The sequence below is a fragment of the Leiobunum rupestre genome, chromosome 5 (genome assembly GCF_980474605.1).
Source record: "Leiobunum rupestre chromosome 5, qqLeiRupe1.1.hap1, whole genome shotgun sequence".
NCBI lineage: Eukaryota > Metazoa > Arthropoda > Arachnida > Opiliones > Sclerosomatidae > Leiobunum > Leiobunum rupestre.
In genome coordinates, this window is record NC_143388.1 from 20,692,074 (window position 1) to 20,712,585 (window position 20,512).

At 37.1% G+C, this 20,512-nt stretch overlaps 2 protein-coding genes across 2 annotated transcripts; both read right to left on the reverse strand.

The window, feature by feature from the left end:
* Nucleotides 1-13,863: 13,863 nt before the first annotated feature.
* Nucleotides 13,864-15,158, reverse strand: LOC149943762 (uncharacterized protein F54H12.2-like). The gene is made up of 2 exons (XM_090176185.1): nucleotides 14,106-15,158; nucleotides 13,864-13,998 (listed from the first exon to the last, which is right to left on the reverse strand). Exons 1-2 carry the CDS (start codon nucleotides 15,156-15,158, stop codon nucleotides 13,864-13,866), a joined length of 1,188 nt encoding a protein of 395 aa, XP_090032311.1.
* A 1,511-nt stretch (nucleotides 15,159-16,669) lies between these two features.
* Nucleotides 16,670-17,737, reverse strand: LOC149943763 (uncharacterized). The gene has a single exon (XM_090176186.1). The coding sequence runs from the start codon at nucleotides 17,735-17,737 to the stop codon at nucleotides 16,670-16,672; it is 1,068 nt and encodes a 355-aa protein (XP_090032312.1).
* Between the last annotated feature and the right edge of the window lie 2,775 nt (nucleotides 17,738-20,512).

The following is a 20,512-nucleotide window of genomic DNA, read 5'->3' on the forward strand; positions in this document are numbered from 1 at the left end:
AATGACAAATTGGAATGGTTTAACACATGGAAGCCTCAAAACTGCAGGTATAAAACCCTTCCTTGTATCGAAGGGTGGAAACTCTCAATTCAGTCTTTGCTATTCCCGTGGAAAGATCTAAAGGATAATTTCAGTTTTGAGTTCTTATTAACGGGTAGGGTTAGTCAAAAAAATACTTTGGTTATATTCGTCAAAAAGGAGGCAATATAGATCATCTGAATTCTCAACAATTTCGGGCAGCATCAGTCAATAATCTCTTAAAACCTGCAGATTCAAATTGCATCGATGATTTGGATAACTTCATTTAAAACATAGATTCCTTTGTGAAATCAGCTCCAGGACCAGAAGAGGATTCATCTAATTTTGATAAATATGGAGTTTTACAAGTTCAGTGAAAGTCCCAACCTGCTTAAAGAAAATGTCCACTCCTTAGTTACATATTAGGATACCTAATCCATCGCTGCTTTTCAAATCACCAATGTTGTTCTTGCATCAGTCAACTAAGGTAGGACTATCCAATTCTTGATCCAACTAATGTGCTTGTTTATTTTAAGGCATTCAAATGCACCAAAAACTCTTCTTTTGGTAGCATCATTGTACCAACTGACAATTTCTTCGAATTTGTAACAAAGGTAAATGAGATATTTGACACCAGTTTCAAACTATTATCACACATGACAAATGTGAAACGACGCTTACAAAGATTCATAGCATGGAGAATTGACAAGAAATGGTCCCCTTCTCCTGAAGATTCAAAATGCGCCACTGTGTTTCAAAACATGGTACCTTTTTTGTGGAGTTTTGCATAAACAGTACCCTTAAAAAAACCAGATCTTGATCACCAATATACAAAAGCACAGAAAAGATTTGACAGAAAACTATTAAAAATACAACACTGAACGTTATTTATTCATCGAAAGATATTCGTATACATTACTTATGAAAATTATTTATTTCATTTTTAATTACATTATTATTATAATTTATTCCACTCCACCGTAATTTATAAACTTGTTAGTTTTTCTGTTTCTGTTCATTTAAGACTTGGCTTCCCGTACAATTTCTCGTTATTTTTTTTAATTATTAAAAATTTTGGAGTTTTTATTATTGAAATATTGTAATTAGTAAATTTTTTGGAACTTAATGATATCCACCATTGATTTTTAAAGAATTCAAAATAACAATTGAAGAAAAATTTATTGCAGCTGTTTTGATTTTTTTTATAATTGATTTTTACTGTGGCGCCATCGAACGTCTAAGACTATCACAACGGGTCGTCTGCTTATTCTAGGGGCTCGCGCTTCAAAAACGTACGACAAAATTATAACATTACGGGAATAGATAGAGGCGCCTCTCTATACTATACACTCTCTGATTATACACTCTTTTCCGCACCTTAATTTGACCCCTCTTACTTGCCTCCCGCTCGTCGGCCATTGCCTCTGCCCTCCGCGGAGAGTCTAGCATCCACTCTTTGGGTATCCGTAATGGTGGATGGGGCTGAAAGGTGGAAAACCAAACATCGACGCGCCCATAAAATACCGCGAAAAGAGTGTATTACCAAGAGACATAGAAGAAAAAGAGTCTGCCTCGAGAGCCCTCCCCTAACTTCTACCATAGGTTTCCTGAAAACTTCGAACTTTGCCTATCTCCCTTGTACCCCCTATACCAGAGAGCCAATCATATTGTTCAAATTCAAATCGTTTTTTTTAATAGTACTAGTGACCCTAGTAGGAATTCTGGTGAACTCAAGAATACCGCATTTTCAAATGTAATGATGCGCAAGGGGTGATGAAAACAACGGAGAAGTTGTAAATTTTCATGGCAGCGTCGAGGCAGATTCTTTTTCTTCTATGTCTCTTGGTATAAATATGGGAATAGTGGTTTTCATTGTTTTCAAAATAGTTATCCCTGTAGTTCCCTAATATTGATTTTTCAGTTTAGTTTTTATCGAAAATAAAATTAAAATAAAATATAATAAAATAAGATTTCAGGGTTGCTAACTTTGCTTATTTTATTGTATTTATTTTTGCAAATTTAATCAGTGTTGTCAAATATCGGTATTTCTAGTAGCTTCGCTTTAAAATCATCCCCACCTCGAATTTCCCTACATTGCTCGAATTCTCGATCCCTTTGCCCCATAGAAATCTCATAGGTACCTAGAATGCTGCCGTGTATGGTGGGACCTGTCGCCTCTTCGCCAGGGGTCATTCAGCCTATGAGAGGCGATAGAGTGAGAGACGATGCTTTCGATAGCCAAGCTCAGGAAATTCCCATAGGATTATGCTGGGTTTTTTCGATTTTGAGATATTAATCGTTTTGGTAAAAATGCAATTATAACGGTAAATATACCAAGTGTATTATTTTTTTTTAAATATGTATAAATAAGGAACATTTGGAAGAATATATCTCCGTTTCAACGGTTTCTTTCGTTGGTGCACTTCAATCTGCCTGGCAAAAAGTGGCGAGCCAAGGCTTTTAAAAACTGCGTATGATGAGGCTGTGAAGTGATTTGGTATAAGAAAACATTTAATTTTAAATGTACTGTATAAAACCTTAGGCTTGTGTCTAGCTTGCCCAAAACAATAATCCCTATATTCTAATAGTCATATCACTCTAGCTCTGACTATTAAACTTTAATTTTATTCATTCATACTCCTGTCTTAATATCAAATCCAACCAATTTTCCAAATTAATTTAAAATTCCAAATGTTTTGATAGAATAAATACAAAATCTAACCACAAATTTCATATGCCACAATCACTGTCTTTGGTATAATCTGTGATACAGTCCAGTTTATGAGAAAATTTGGGGCTGCTTTGCTTATAACCACACTATGTTTTACAAAGATAAGGAAGTTTCTCAAAATGTATTTATGGTTTAACAATACCCATCTGCTTGCCAGAGACACAGCCTTAAATTTCATTACAATCAAATTCTAAAGACATTTATGGAATCCATTCCAGTTGGGTTTACTGAGTCTTATCTCCAAAGCAACAAAATCACAACGATTATAATTAACTTTATAAGGATAATTTTCATTTCCGCAATACACCAGCATTAGGCATATATTTTGTAATTAAACTAAATAATATTTAAATTGTTCTGTGTTACTAAATAAAGTTATAAACACACATTTCAAATCACCCGCCGTTTCCAAACCGAGCCTCGTCGGAACAATTTGATCACCCGCCATATTTAAAAACATCGACAGTAAAATTAAAAATAAAAGAGATATCAGGCAATCAATTGCTGGTTCTATAGTGACGTAATGTATAAAGTAATTTATTATTATTAAGAACTCAAGCTAGATGTCACACTTTACTGGCGGTAGTCGCTCTTTGAGTGCTGATTGGTTGATATTGGTCGATCGTCTGCCTCGGCTGTTGGCTATTTCTCAGTTACGCGGCAGCATTCTAGGTACCTATGGGATTTCTACGCATTGCCCTTTCCGTAAATTTTTCAGATTTGTGCGAAATTTCTCTCGATCTGTCACCGCTGCAACATCGCTCCATTGGAATTGAAATTAGAGTATATGAAAAAGGAGTAGCGATGCATTTATTATTTTCCTTTGTCATAGTCACCTAGTGTCTAACGCAAGAAACCCACTTATTTGCTGCATAATTATTCCCAAAAGACGCACCAAAATAATTGTCAGATATATGTATAAATAAGGTTAATTTGCGCAGCTGTGGCGAAGGAAAATTAACAATACTAACGAAAAGAACTAACGGAATGTTTTGTAGTAAACAATAGTGCGTAGTTTAAATTTTGGTCATAATTATCGCCGCCTACCGACTGAGTTTTAAATTGAATATATGAAAGCTGTCTGCTCGTTCAAAATTATATCTGCGCAACAGCTGAAAGTTCAAACGAAAAAGTCGTCTGCTATTTCTTCACATATTTAGTTGATGGTTATTAAATCAGATGGCGCTATATTTCCTAAGCTCGAAGCATATACGGAATTCCAGTTGCTTGTTTTGAAAAAAAACACATACAGTATCAACCTGTTCAAAATTATATTTTTGGACCATAAAACTACTTGTAGGTAGTGTATGAGGTTACTTACGATTAGGAGCGTGGCAACATTTTCAAGATAGCGGGGGAAATACAAATCTGCTTGAAACTCAATAGTGACATCTACACCTTCAAATCTCCACTCTAAACGGCGACGAAGCCGGTAATGCAGTCCGTCTTGTGAATAGCTTTCAGTAATTTCTTTGCATGTAAAGAATAGAGAAAGTCACACTTATGTATAATATTATACACTTATAGTATCACGTATTGAAAGTCCGGACTGTTACGGTAAAATCTAAAAAACAAAAAAATAAAACCACAGTTGATAAATGCGCATCACGCATCGATAAGCTATGCTTCCAGGAGCCACCGTACAGAGCTTGTAAAGTGAAAAATACCAGATTAACACCAAATGCTCGATATGCCAGAGGCACTATATGAATAAGAGAGCCTAAATGAGCCACCTAACTTGTAATATCAATTCTCTAGATGGTACAGATTTGAATAGAGATCAAGAACTATTGAAATATATCAATTACTGGGAAAACATGTGTAAAGAAGAAAAAAAATTCCATGTGAAATCAGGCAATTGAAGAAATTTGCCCCACGGCACCATAACCAATTTTTATGAAAGTTTACACAGTTAAACTTTAGACATATTTAGTGGTAGATTAAAAATTTTAAGTCATTAATTCGATATAATTTCTGAGATATTAAATTTTTAAAAAGGCCTTAGAGATGGTAAGGAGATTTCACTTTCCAAATCAAGTGAACTGTTTAACTGGGTGGTAGAGACCATAAATTGATCAAAACGGTTCCGTTTTTTCATCGCAAATTTCAGCTAAACAAATAAATAGGCACATAAAAAAAATCGATATTTTTCGAATTTCGGATCAGAAATTCTAATAAACGTTTCTGGTAGTGTTTGCAACGTAGAATTCGAAAATGATAGTCATTTTGCACTGCGACCAAAAGTTCATTAGATAAAGAACACCAAAAATGATAAAATATTAAAAATAACAAAAACACGATAAGTGTGGCACTTTCTTATCGAAACCGTGTATGGTCAGAAGTAATAAATTAGTGTGGCACTTTCTTATCGAAACCATGTATGGTCAGAAGTAATAAATAAGTGTGGCACTTTCTTACCGAAACCGTGTATGGTCAGAAGTAATAAATTAGTGTGGCACTTTCTTATCGAAACCGTGTGTGGTCAGAAGTAATAAATAAGTGTGGCACTTTCTTATCGAAACCGTGTATGGTCAGAAGTAATAAATAAGTGTTGCACTTTCTTATCGGAACCGTGTATGGTCAGAAGTAATAAATAAGTGTGGCACTTTCTTATTAAAGGGAGAGTGACCGAAAAAAAAGTTGGACTCATTCGATAGAACTCTTTGACGCGCACGCAGTGCCGTTAATTTCCGCCCCCTCTGACCAACCCCCTTAAAGGGAGAGTGACCGGAAAAAAAAGTTGGTCTCATATGACTCTCATTCGATAGAACAATAAAAGTAAGATTGGAATCGTCTACGCTCGCGTCTACGTGAAAGAGTGAGACCAAAAAATACAAAGCAGTCAAACTTAGGGCCTGTTGCAAAAGTCTGCTTTGCTAGAATCGCACATGTTAAATTCAATGGTCTAGCACTTTGGCTAGGGCTTTTGCAACAGGCCCTTAAGCTGCAAAGTATGCGACCATGGGGACAGAATCTCCGTCTCGCCATATTCTTAGTACATAAATACATTCTTGCAATAATTTGATTTATGCAGTTGTTAATAATCCATATTAAATATCTGCTCTAAGAAAATATCAATTTAATCACCGAGATAATATAAAATTCGAGAATGACATATTCTATTAATTTCGGTTCTGCAAAATTACATTCATGGGTATTTTTTTTTATGAATTTGCGAATTTACATGACTTTTGGTACCTAAACTACCCAAATGTTTGATATAAATTTCCTAAAATAAACACATTTGAATCCCAGTTGAAGAATTTCTTTAAATCATATTTCCACTAATTTCAATAATTTAAAAGAATTATGTTCGTCGTGTTTTGCTTACCTATTTCACCTTTGATACTTTCCATCTATTTAACGATAGGAAATCACATGGCCTCAACAGCTTTTGTATTGGTTTGCCCACCCGGGTATCCTGAGGGTGGGCGGTGGCCACTCTTTAACATACACTGTTAAAAAAATTCGGTCAGAAGACGTTCTACTTAGAACAGTCTGTTCAAAAATGAACGATAGCGTTCTAAAGGTATGTACATGTAACAGAGAACGGTGTGTTCAAGATATTTTATTTCGTTCAAATAAGAACGAATGCTCTTTCGCCCTCTGGAGGAAGGCTTGTAAACTACACAATAGAATAGATTCGTTCCAATAGCTAGGAGATCGTTCCCCTTAGAACATGTTTTACACACAATCCTATATGGATTTCTTTGTATTGGTTTCATGTACATGTACTAACATATAAGCTTGACACTTTCAACGTATGACCAAAAGTAACAAATAAGTGTGACACTATTTTGCGAAAAACTTCATATGACCAAAAGTAACAAACAAGTATAACATCCATAAAGTAATAAATGAGTGGTTTAGAGTGCGCTTTGTTATAGGTAGTTTTTTCGTACATTATTATGTTGTTTTAAGTTAGTGTACTGGTTGATTAAACTATTACTCGTAGTAATTTATTTACAAGATTTCATTGTTGGAGCGTAGCTCCTTCACTAGCGACTCAAATAGCATTAGGTCTGTAACGCTGTTTCTCAGAAACTATTGAAAAGAAACTTCACACAAATAGCGATATAAATAACCTCCGTGTCTTAACGAAGTGGAAAACGAAAAAGGGGTGTGAAAGGTCCGAATTTATAGGACACGCACCTTTTTTTTTAAGTATATTTTTATTTGATTGGCTAGGTAGACGAAATTCGTTCGGAAATGTAATTGCCCAAGTTCCAGAATTAAAATTTACAGAAAATATTTCATAATATACTGCAATTTGGTTTGACGTTTTCAGCATAGAAATAAATTATAAAATCGTTGGTTACCAGCTCTAATATCCTATATGTAATATCTTTTGCGCTATGAAATGGTTTTATTTATTTATTTTACGCATATCAGTAGGGTCAGAATACCGATTCAAAAAGGTCCTGCCTCCGGGGGAAGGAAATGCAGAGCCAAAGGCAGGGGAGGCTGGGGGATGCAGGGAGGCAGGGGGAAGGAAATGCAGAGCCAAAGGCAGGGGAGGCTGGGGGATGCAGGGAGGCAGAGGGAAGGAAATGCAGAGCCAAAGGCATGGGAGGCTGGGGGATGCAGGGAGGCCGGGAGGCAGAGGGAAAGAAATGCAGAGCCAAAGGCAGGGGATGCAGAGAGGCAGGGAGGCAGGGGGAAGGAAATGCAGAGGCAAAGGCAGGGGAGGCTGGGGAAAGCGAAGAGGCAGGTTGATAAAATAGAGGTTTTGTATAGTGAAAATTATTATGACGTGTTAGTATATATAGACGGACACCAGGGTAAAAATTAATTCACACTCAACGGATCAACAAAATACGAAACTATCAAACGCAATGTAGGTATACGGCTTATTGAAGATATCCTCTAAATATTCTCTAATCACATTTCTTATACAAAAGGCCATGGCAAAAATGTCAGATGAATCGTCTTACACTGTAAAGAATAAAAAATCCATAGTTATAGATTTCGAATTCCTCGATGGGAAGATGGGTTCTGTGAAAATAGTAAAGGAACTATCTGCCACATCGGCTACGGCTTCCCCGCGAGTGGCTTCATGGGTGGTTCTACCTCCGTATGAAGAATTGGAAATTCCATTACGTAGTCGACAGCAAAACGGGTGGGTTATCCGACGTATTCACGGACTACCTTGGGACTATGGTTTCACACCATACAGCAAGTTAAATGACTGTATATCAATGGCAGTGCAAGGTTACGATCGTGTCTTTTGCAAAGGACTTGAAAAATGTTTATTTCTGTTGAAAATAATCAACCGTGAAGTCATTGATTTAAACAGTGTGGGGTGTCCAAAAGTGTCAGAACTGGGTGGCGAAGGGACAATGTTTTCTTGTTTATATGAACATAGAACTAATTGTGTAAATAAAAATTATTCATGTTCGTTAGAAAAATCTATACAGTTCTCTGAGTGGATATATAAAAATTTGTATTACGTAAATTCACAACTAGAAAATGTATAAAAAGCAAATTTAAAAATAAAAATGAACTTGAAACACTGTAAATTATTCTTTGAAAGAAGAAAGTTTAATAAAATCTAAAGTGGTATTTATTCTTGTATTATTCATGATTTTAGGGTAAAACCAAAGAGTGGAATTATTTGTCAAGTGTATTCTTGAGATAATCCATTTGAAAATCTTAAATATATGAGAGACAACTAGAGAGTCTTTTGATATTGTCTATTTTTAATTAATCAATACGAAATATTTTCCCAAACATTAAGTATAAGAAGGGTGCGATTGATTTTTATGGTCACATTTGCTCTCGAAATGTTTCCCTGTTCAAATTGTTCGACTGTCTACACCCACAAAGAAAGCCTTGTCCGCCACATAAATACTAAACACGGTAATATAAATTTAGCTTGCCCCGTTTGCGGAAAATCTTTTTCCCGGAACGATAATTTAGTCCGCCATCAACGGAACAGTCATACCGTTTGTATTGAACACTCGGAACCCGCGATTCGGTCAGTCTTTCCGCAAGCCGGACCGTCACACCGAGTATCCTCGCCAAACCCCCCGGTAAAAAGGGCTGCCTCATCGGATACTCATTCTCGAAAAAATATAAGAGTTGAAAATGGTAAATATTACTTTATTAAATTTATTTTATTGAAATGTACTTCATTAAACTAAATTTATATGTTTAGACTTGGTTTCAACCCCGAAACCAGTCGTGGTTCCCAGACTCGAAGCCGCCGTCGTATCACATCCAGAACCGGCCGCTATATCGTTATCCATGCCAGTTTCGTCGCAACCACTGACACCCGTTTCCCCGCACCTCGTACGGGTCCCCGCCGGAGAAATTTCTTTAAACGAAATTATTGACGCCGCGGTCAACGAGGGTCAAAATGCCGGGGATGATTCTATTATGGATTTCTCAATGGAATTTCCCGAACCAGCGCTTGAATATCCACCGGTTATCAGACCATTAGATAATCTTCAACCTAGTCAACCAAAAAACGATGACGACTTATTCTTCTCGCAAGGTGACGTGGGGAGAAATGAGTCTATGGAAAATTTAAATCATCAACAACAAGGTGTTGTAGATATTCCAGCGGGAAATCACACCGTAGTTAACCCAGTTATCAACCAAATAGAGGAAATAAACGCGCTTGGTGACGCCATATTTTCTGCGCGAATTACCGCCCTAGATGGAGTAACAGACCCAGTGCTGTACATAAATGAACACTGCGATACCCTAGGGAACTATTTAAAAAACAAACTAACAACTAAAAAGGGTATAAAATGGTATCTTACCATTCGGGCAAGATTCACCCGTGAACTCGCAAATACAGACGCGGAGGTCGAAGTTATGCCGTATTTTCGTGGGTACACCCACACGACTTTAACACCGGAGACAATCCCTGGTCAAATCAATTCCAGTCGAGACAAAATTGCCGAAAGCATGCAACAATTCGAGGCAATGGGGAGTGGTTGGGTGCTAGATCGTATTTTATACCTACAAATGAATATTATACAATATTTACCACTTGTTGGTGGAACGTATTTTGATTTACCACCGGTATTAAAAATGAAACGCGCGCTAGTAAATGTCAAATCAGATGACAACAAGTGTTTTATATGGGCGATTTTAGCGAAACTACATCCCGCTCCTAACAATCCTCAGTTTTTATATCACTACAAGCGGTATGAAAATGAACTGAACTTATCCGGTATTACATTTCCCTTTGAACTGGACGCGTTCAAACTTAAAAAATTTGAAGAAATAAATAATATTTCCATAAACATTTTTGCTTATGAAAAGGGAGTGTTTCCACGATACGTGAGTGAAAATGACGTACCAGAAGAGAGACAAATTGATCTCCTTCTTTTATCAAATGGAAAAACAAAACATTATTGTTTAATTCGCCATTTAAGTCGCTTACTCTGTGATTTCACCACAAATGACCATACGAACTATTATTGCCGACGGTGTCTGAAGAGAAGCTCGGGTGTACGAGCGAGGGAGAATCACGAGGAACATATCAGAGATTGCAATATTCACGATCCGCAACGTGTGGTGATGCCGCTCAAGGAGCCCATACTGAAATTTAAAAATTTCAGTTGGCATCAAATGGTATATTTATATTTGTTTGAATTTAATCGTGAATGAAATAACATTTAAATTTTAAATATAGGTTCCGTATGTCATCATTGCGGACTTTGAGTCATTGCAATCTCATTTTTCTACATGTCTGCCAGATTCATCACTCTCTTCAACGACTACGTTAGCCTTACACGTAACGTGTGGGTTTTCGTACGCAATAATAGGAACGGACGGTGAGATCATATCAATTTTTTTTTTACGTATAATATGTTACTTAATTATTTTTGTCTATAGGAAACCTTGTTAACCACATAACATATCGAGGGGTTGATGGAGCTTTAAAGTTTTTAAAGCTTCTTTTGAATGAAGCGGATGCTATTTCCGAAAAGCTTAAGAGTAACACCCCTATGGCTCTGACGGGTGCCGAGGAAGCCGCGTTCCACTCGGCCACTCATTGTTACGTATGCGAGGAGAAATTTACTGCCTTATCGATAAAAACTAGAGACCACGATCACTACACGGGTGCATACAGGGGTAGTGCTTGTCAAAGATGCAATCTCCAGTTAAAAGCCCCAAGCTTCATACCTGTTATACTACATAATCTTTCACGGTTAGTTTTTTTTTAGTTTATTAATATGCAAACGATATATTTATCATATTATTCACCCGTAGATACGACGCCCACCTCATTATGCAACAAATCGATAAAATTAAAAATAATAACATTGATTGTATTCCGACTAACAGTGAAACGTATATTTCATTCACCCTGGGAAAGTTACGATTTATCGATAGTCTACGATTTCTACCAGCATCGTTGGAAACACTTGTTGGAAATTTAGCTAAAGGGGGTCCGGAAAAATTTACCATCATGAACTCGGTTTTTAAACCCGAAGAAATCGAGTTACTTTTAAGGAAGGGAGTGTACCCATATGACTATATGGACAGTGTAGAACGTTTTGATGAAACGCAGCTGCCACCTATTGGGTGTTTTTACAACTCTCTCAGTGAAGAACCTTTAAGCCAAGTTGATTACGATCACGCGCAACGCGTTTGGCAATTTTTCAATATTAGAAATCTCGGTAAGAGTTTATTATTAACTAGTTCAAGGATAAACTTTAATTTTATTTTCCTTTTTAAAAGGGGAATATCACGACTTATATGTCTTGTCAGACACGCTTCTTCTGGCCGATGTTTTCCAGAATTGTAGAAAAATTTGTATGAATTACTACCGACTAGACCCTGCTCACGCATACACCGGTCCAGGTAAAAATAAATTAGAAATAATAATAATAATAAAAATACCAACTAGGCTAATACTCGAGTTACTACCAAAGGTTTTGCATGGCAAGCGGCCCTTTGTATGACCAAGGTACACCTGAATCTTCTTCTCGATGAAAACATGCACCTTTTTATCGAGAAGGGAATCCGTGGGGGAGTGTCCATGATTAGTCATCGTTTCGCCGAAGCAAACAATAAGTACCTAGAGACGTACGACCCGACCAAACCAGATAGTCATATCTGCTATCTCGGTAAGGTATTTTTAAATAAAATAAAATAAATTAAGTTTAATTTTAATGTTAATGTTAATGTTAATGTTAATGTTAATGTTAATGTTAATGTTAATGTTAATGTTAATGTTAATGTTAATGTTAATAGACTGTAACAACCTCTATGGTGCCGTTATGTGCGATGTACTGCCAATGAAAGGGTTTAGATGGCTCGAACCAGGGGTAAATAGTCAAAACGAAATCCTGAACTGTCCAGACAATGACCCCGAAGGATTTATTGTCGAAGTCGATTTGACGTACCACGACGCTCATAACTGCTACCCACTAGCACCAGAGTCAACTACCATAAAACCGAAGGAACTTTCGCGGTATTCAAAGGACCAAATGACGGAACTAAATATCCCAATTAAAGAAAGCCTGCCGAAACTAGTCCCAAACCTAAACAACAAAGAACGATACGTAGTACACTATCGTAATCTTAAGTACTACGTGTCGAAAGGGCTCAGAATCACAAAAATTCATCGAATTTTGACGTTTCAACAAGGCGCTTGGCTGAAACCATACATAGAATTTAATACAGAAAAAAGAAAGATGGCCACCAATGAGTTTGAAAAAGACTATTTCAAATTAATGAACAATGCAGTCTTTGGTAATTAAATTAATTAATTAAAATTAATTAATTAAAATTAAATTTTTTTTTTTGTTTAGGAAAAACTATGGAAAACCTAAGAAATCGTATTGATTTCAAACTGGTTACGACAGCTGAAAAGGCTATCAAAAAAGCTAGTTCACCCACATTCCAAAAATTTACGTTGTTCCAAAATGATTTGGTTGGAATCCATTCCGTGAAAAAGAAGTTGGTTTTAAACCGACCCATATATACAGGATTCACCATTTTAGACCTCTCAAAATTGCTAATGTACGAATTCCATTACGATGTGATAAGGCGTCAGTATGGAGAAAAAGTTAAACTTTTATTCACTGATACTGGTTAGTATACCTTTATCCATATCCTATGTTTTTTTTTTCTAACGTGTTTCCACATTACAGACAGTCTGACATATCACATCGAAACACAGGATTTGTACAAGGACTTCGCTGAAAAGAGTGACAAATATGACTTTTCAGGGTACCCCAAAGAACACTTTTTGTATGATGAAACAAACAAAAAGAAACTAGGAAAGTTTAAAGATGAACTTGACGGAACTCCAATTCAAGAGTTTTGTGGGCTTCGGCCGAAAATGTATTCCATCTTATCGTCAAAGGGTGAAAAGAAAACTTGCAAAGGAATCTGCAAGCGCGTGGTGAAAAAACGCGTTCGGCATGCTGAATATCGCGACTGTCTATTAAACCGCAAAGTGACTGTTGCGGAAATGAAAAGAATCGTCAGCAACAAACACGTTGTTACGACAATACGCCAAAACAAACTCTGTCTCAACCCGTGCGACGATAAAAGATACATTTTAGACGATGGTGTTTCTACTTTTGCCCATGGTCACTATAGAATCAATGACAAATAAAATGTTTTACGACAAATTTATTGAATATTTTTTATACATAAATTCTTCAATCATACGATCATTTTTATTTCTGTTTACAGAAAATCTTTCCAATATTTCAAACATTTTTATTCCCCGACACATATTAATAGCAAAGTATATACAATATCCACCACAAGTCTTACTAGAATTTCCTTGCAATTGATAAGAATTGAACGTAACAGTTAAGCTGTTTCTTTCTATAAAATAGTTAAATTTGAACAAGTCCGGTGAATTTCCGAAGCTTTCGAAAAAGGTTGTATTGTGCTTCCTTGAAATGTATATTACACACCTAAATTAATTAGTTTAGTTAATTTACATTTATTTTAACATGATATTAACACGCACCAATGGACTCCTTCTCCTTTAGAAGTATCAGTGTTCACGATGAATAGAGACGGGAACGTTTTGGCAATGTTTGGTAATTTGTCCGCGGGATAGACCCCTCTGAACAGATATTTAGTGAAGGGATCATTCTTGAGTATTTTTTCGATTTGTCGAGAGTCCATTATGAACTATGCTCAAATACAACCGCCCTGTGTTTATCAATTTCAATCAAGGATTGGTATTCGGAGTAGTAAATGACGCTAACTGTTGTTGGTAATGATTCACCGAATATTAATTCGAGTCTAACGTTTCCGTTCTTTATAAGGTTGAAACATTCGGTGGTACTTCCGTTAAGATCCGGTGTTAAGTCAAATACGAAAAGAGCGTTTCCGTTGGCGAATTCGTCACGACTAATGAAATTACCCTCGTCGATATTCCATTGTACATGTTATCTTTGAAGTTTGGATTTAACGGCTTATACGGTACGCTGCTTCCGTCGACATACAAGGCAATTTGATTTAGCGAGAAGTTTTTAAAGTTGAACGGCGACATCTTGTAATCACCCAAAAAGGCATTCTGGTCAGCAAGTCCAATAACCACTTTACTAGGTAGTTGCCCGCTAAATAAATTGTCTTTTACGCATATCTTGTTTCCTTGAGATATGGAAAATGAATTGCATTGCGTACGAGTAATTGGATATTTCATCGTGGCCAATTCCAAGGTTTTGGCATGCGATATCATAATTTCCGGCGTTAATTTAATCTTCCTAACGAACATTGATACGTGGGAGAATACCACTTTACATTTCATTCCATCCGTATGTAAACAAAATTCGTTGGAGCTTTTGATAAACTTGAAATTCACGTCGATCAGGTTAGGGATAAACCGTGATTGTTGACAGATATCAGCGCGTACAACGCCAATCATGTCGATAACCCCTTCTTGGGCAAATTTAGCTCGTTTCTTGAAACCATCGTTGTCAAAGAAATCGTCGAATTTTCCAGCTTGGTCTTTATAGAAAAGCGATGATGTTAGGAAACTCTCTTTAGCGGGACCACCAAACGTCAAGAGAGTTTGTATCATGCTTTTGTAGGGGTATTGTTGAGGACATGACGTAACCGATTTATCACCCAATGATACGTGAACCTCCCCGAAAAGACTGTTTAAAAATAGGTTTTCCGGTGCGACCTTATCCGCGGGTGTTGTTACCGCGTTGGCCGTAGTCGCGGCTTTAGGTAAAGTCCCATCGGGTTTTACTATCTTCACTTGAACTTGTAGTAGAGTATTCTTCAAATCAATGTACGTTTCCGAGTTACCAGCGATGGAGAATATAATCGCTTGATTTTCATTAACGTTCGATGTCGGGTTATATTCAACCCATTGACTTCCTATTATTCCAGTTTGCGTATAAGGTACGTGAAATAAATCAAGTTCCGAACTAATACTATTTTGAGAGTTGGGATGTGCGAGGGACATTATGAAAAAATATCGGAGCGCTGAGGGATCGAACTTCTCTTCTTCTTGGTTCGAACCGAACTGATGATGGGTGACGTTTTACGTCGTCTTTTACGTCCGTTTCCAGTTAGTTTAGTCACTTTTTCGGCTGCACTTCTCAAAGCTTCTTTCCCCGCCTCTGTACCTCTGGTTTTTAACGCTTCTCTAAGAGATACACCACTCGAGACATCTGATGCAATTTTAGCTCCGGCGTTTAAAAATTTTCGTCCTAGGAACGAAGCACCCCTTTTAAACATGGGCATGGCCGATCGAAATGCGGAAGCCAATATATTTCCAAATCCATAACCTGGTAATAATAATTATTAGGTAACAATTCAAAGATATATACCGTATTTCTCTGTATTACCTCTTTGTACGGAAATTCCTCTATACACAGGAATGGATCCGTGTCCAATTTGATTCAAGTAATAGTTTTGATAGTCGCTAACGGAAACACGGTCTAAACTATGTGGAGACATGTTGCGCCTTTGACACTCTCGTCGTAAATGAAGTGGGATTTGATCCTCCCACTATGTTTTATAGTGGAGTCCAAGTTCTTCGAGGTCTAAAGTGGAGTGTGACGTGCGCTTTTCCTCTTTCAAAATGTACCGGATGTCCCATTTCACTCATGATATTAATTTCAATAGTTTGGAAGTTGTTGTTCGCGACAGGCATATAATGAGGTCTCGAAAACTCTTTTTCAACAGTATCTCCGTCTTTTCCATGAATACTTATAATTCTTAAAAGCGGAACATCCGAGTCTCCAACCGACCGGCTCTGTATTATATCCGAGTATATGAAGAGGGAATGTAATCCGGCATCCATATCACAGCTAAACGGAGCTGTCATTGAAGTAACCACTGTAATGTCCCTTCCCGGTGTTCTCGTAAAACCTAATATTATGGCAATTTCGTGCGGGATATAAAGTTGGTTTCCACCTTTCATTTCAACTACCACACGACGATTAGGTTTGTTATAATAAAGAACAACTCTAGAATCAAAATTTTGCCCGTCATCATCGATTGACATTATTTGGATTAAATCTTCCGCAGATCCATAGTATCCAGGAGGTATAATTATGTTAATATCATGATTGCTATCGCTCAAGTCTCTTTTATCAATGTTCTTTCCCCGTTCACTGATGGGTGTGGCGCGAGGAACAATTATAGAAATATCTCGCTCTTGATCTTTGTGATCTATCTTAACCAAGTTTTCGGGTTTTTCCTCATGTTTTTTGATTTTATCCGTAATTTTCGGCTTCTTTTTCTTGGGTCTAGGATCTGTCTCAGTTACAAATGTAGTGTCCCAAATTCGTACAATACATTCTTCTTTAATATTATTCCAAGTCCTTGGATAACTGATTTCAGCGAGGCCAACTTCATAAGCCCCATGAAGTTTTATAGGTTCCGGTAAATACGTTCGGAACTTGCTTATGGTATTGTTTTTGAAGTATCTCATAGATGAGTCCGACGGTAAAGTAATGTAGAAACTCATTATAAATCGATTTCTTGTACCCAAGAATCAAAGTCTGAACTGTATCCTTTCCAACGAACTAGTAGCTCTTTACTTCCGTTAGGTTTCGTTCTCTTTTTTAACACTTTTTCGATTTTAAATTTACAATTTTCAAGGTCCTTCCCGACTTTCTGTATTTCCTCTTTGTAGAACACACCCAAAATGGGCTCCGAGCTCAAATCCTCGAGTTTATATACCGGCGGGTCTCTCGGTATTTGCTGAACGACTTTGAATAACTCCTCGGTGTAGTTGGCTTTGTACCCCTTTTCAAAGGTTAATTTATTCTTACTCATTCGAACCAAGTCACCTATCTCAAAGGGGAATGAAACTGGGGGTGAAAAATTCACTTTCCCGTATAAATTATTCCATATTTCTTTAGAATTTTCGTTCGTGACTTCAGTGGGTTTGCATTTAATAGATCTGTGATAATTGTTGTTATATGAATCTAATAAATCTGGTAATACGTCGATATATCTATGCGTATCAGATTGTGTAAAATAGCGAAACATCCGTGATTTTAGAGAGCGGTTAAACCTTTCAATGATACTGCTTTTCACTTCCGAATGCGTCGCGAAAAACTTGATTCCACTTCGTTTCAATTCTCTTTGAAACTCTGTGCATAAAAACTCTTTCCCGTGATCTGTTTGTATAATCTTCGGCTTTCGACCAGATTCGAGAATAGATTTAAACGCCGTAACCATCGTTGGTCCTTTCTTGTCCTTGGTAGCCACAGCGAAAGCGTATTTGCTAAATAAGTCGATGCAACATAGGAGATATCGAAAACCGTCATTGTGACGTTTTAAGTCCTGCAGATCTGCCAGATCAAGCTGCCATTGTTCATCTTTTCCATAAACTATAGTCTTGTTCCTTTGGAAATTGCGTGTCACTGGTTTGTGAAGTGTATACGTATCTTGACGATTTAGAAATTCTTGAACGTCTTTTAAGGATACCTTAACTCCCTTTGCTTTGGCCGCCCGATAAAGTCCTCGTACACCTCCGAAACTTCCGGGGTCCTTTACATTGAAATATATTCCTTCCAGTTTATCCATTTCTCGTACAGTTCATATTTCGTTCCCGATACCAGTGCGCGAAATCAAATAGTTCAATAACGATAATAATAAATAATAAAAAAAATGCCGTGATAACTTTGGGTGACTTCATATATGACACGGTTAATGTGGTTAACAACCCAGTGGGGGTAGGGTCGTTGCAACCTTCCATAGTGAAGTTTGAAACGTAAATGAAATAAAATGACTCGTGTTATTAGTTTTTATTCTTTATTTCAACGAAAGCCAACTCATTACCCCGCGTCCATCATTGATAGATTCGGGACTTGGTGGAAAATAATCTAATTGTTTGGGGATCACATTTGGTGATTCATTTGGTATATCAGTATGGGTTACAGTGTCAATATTGTGTTCAAAAGGGAATTTATTTTTTATGAGAGACTTGGGAACATTTTCTTTGGTAAGCAATTCGTAAAAGAGATCTATACCGACAGCATTTTGTTTTGGTTTCTTTTTATAGTCTTTAACAGTATCATGTAAAATGTCCATAATATTAGAACCGACAACTGGACGTTCTTTATACATCAGTTCACCATTTGATGACCATTCAATCTTGCTATTATTTTGAATCCACTTATACAATGCGATGGCGGGTTTAAGATGCGAATTTGGTACAGCAATTGCTATTTCAGAATACCAGTCCTTTTTCGGTTGAATTGCAGTTTCATTCTTTTTAGTTCGTTTATTAATAGTACGTTGCAATAAGTGGTTATATAAATCCACTTTTTGAGAGGGATTAAGCTTCTGGTTATTCAAAACTGTGTAGGTATTCAAGTTCTCATCAACTTTTGTTGGCGAGTTCATCCGGCGGTAAACTTCTTCGGAGACCAAGATCATCTTTCTAGCCATTTTTATTGATCGCTCTACTAATAGCCGCGCCTGCGGCACTACTCACAATAGATAGAAGAGGCGCTAAGAGTAAAGGGAGAAATCCACCCTTTTGAATTAGAATCTTTTTTCGTTTTGCTAGGGTATTGGTTTTAGATAGCTTCCGTAAGCTTTGACGGTGTTTCTTCAGTCGTTTCTTCTGATCATCTGACAGTTTCACATTCCCACGTAGAACATTTATACAACATTCTACAATTGCCTTGATCGCGTCACCCTTAGCATATTTGATAGCCGCATTTCTCTGACACGAATTACACTTAGTCAGATACTTTAAAAACTCTTTATGGTTGTGAACTCTTTTCATTTTGGCACAAAAACCGCAGCTTCTTCCCCTGGTATAAGTCCGGTTCGTAGTCTGTGATCATCTGACGTGGTTGGTTTTAAATCCACCCATAAATACCCAAAATCTCTAGCGATAGCTTGATGGAAGGCATCAATGACGTATTTACTATTGGTGGGAGAAATCTGTCTAGCCAAATGAAATATCGCGGATTTGTCACGAGGTGATTTGAATATAATCAAATAATGCGCGTTTAAATTTAATGTCCTAATTTCTTTCCCAGGATAATACAAATTTTGCATGAGAATAAAGACAGACGTGTTTTTATGATGGGATCCGCGTATAAACAAATTCGTTATGTCCTTGTTATTTGATATTTCGCAAAGTAGATCGTCTAATATGACAAAGTTCTTGACGTTAGGGTCCAATATTTTCACGTCTATTAAACCTTCATGAAATTCAACTGTGGGAGTATGATCCAATACCGAATTAAATAGATTGTTTTGGTACTCGGTATAGCACCATATTATTCTATCTGGTGGGGGTGAAATACATATATCTTTATATTTGATGAGATTAGCCACCCAGTAACTTTTACCAGACTGCGTAGCGCCCGCGACTAAACCATTAAAAGGGTGTTGTAAGCTGAACTCCATTTTACAGAATGACACATTTTATTCAAATCACGGTGCATTTATATACAAATATTGTTTAGCGTTGCAAACGACGCGTGCAACTAAGCACTTACAAAATTCATCACTTAAAAATGTTTTTAATGTAAAAATTTTATAAATCTCGATATAATCTAAATTTCTTATCGCGGTATCATAGTTCATGTCAACACGCATTTCCCAGTCTGCCAGACAGTTGTGTTGGGTCTGCGAGGGATGGGCTACACTACATCCGTAACAACATTTACGTATACCATCGGTCAATTGTCCAATAATACCGTCTTTTATCAGAGTGTGTACCCGTCTCGCTTCATTAAGATACGTTTCAACGTCATCATGCAAATCCATCAGAGTTTTGGAGAGATTGTATCCAATGGCGATACCCTTTTTAGTGGGTAAGAGCTTTCCATACATCTCCCCATAGCCAGGTATCATTTCCCGGATGTCTAAAATCTTACAGTTCTGATACGTTCGCAGTTCAATACGTTGCGTCTCGGAGCCCGTGAAAAACCACGATGAACCTGGGGTGTCGTCTTTCTCGAAGAACGCTAAAATGTCGTGCCTCTTTCGGTATAGCTCGTGGAAGTTAGCTTCGGATAAAATAATCCCCGTAGTAACGTCTCTGTGACCCAGTCGTACATCTAGCTTCGGAGTAATTTCGACGAATTTCTCCGACGAAATAGCAAACAATAGATCGGCAGTCATTCTGTATAAGAAATGTGATTAGAGAATATTTAGAGGATATCTTCAATAAGCCGTATACCTACATTGCGTTTGATGGTTTCTTATTTTTACTTGTTGATCCGTTGAGTTTGAATTAATTTGTACCCTGGTGTCCGTCTATATATACTAACAGAATTCTACGTCATTAAAATTTTCACTATACAAAACCTCTATTTTATCAACCTGCCTCTTCGC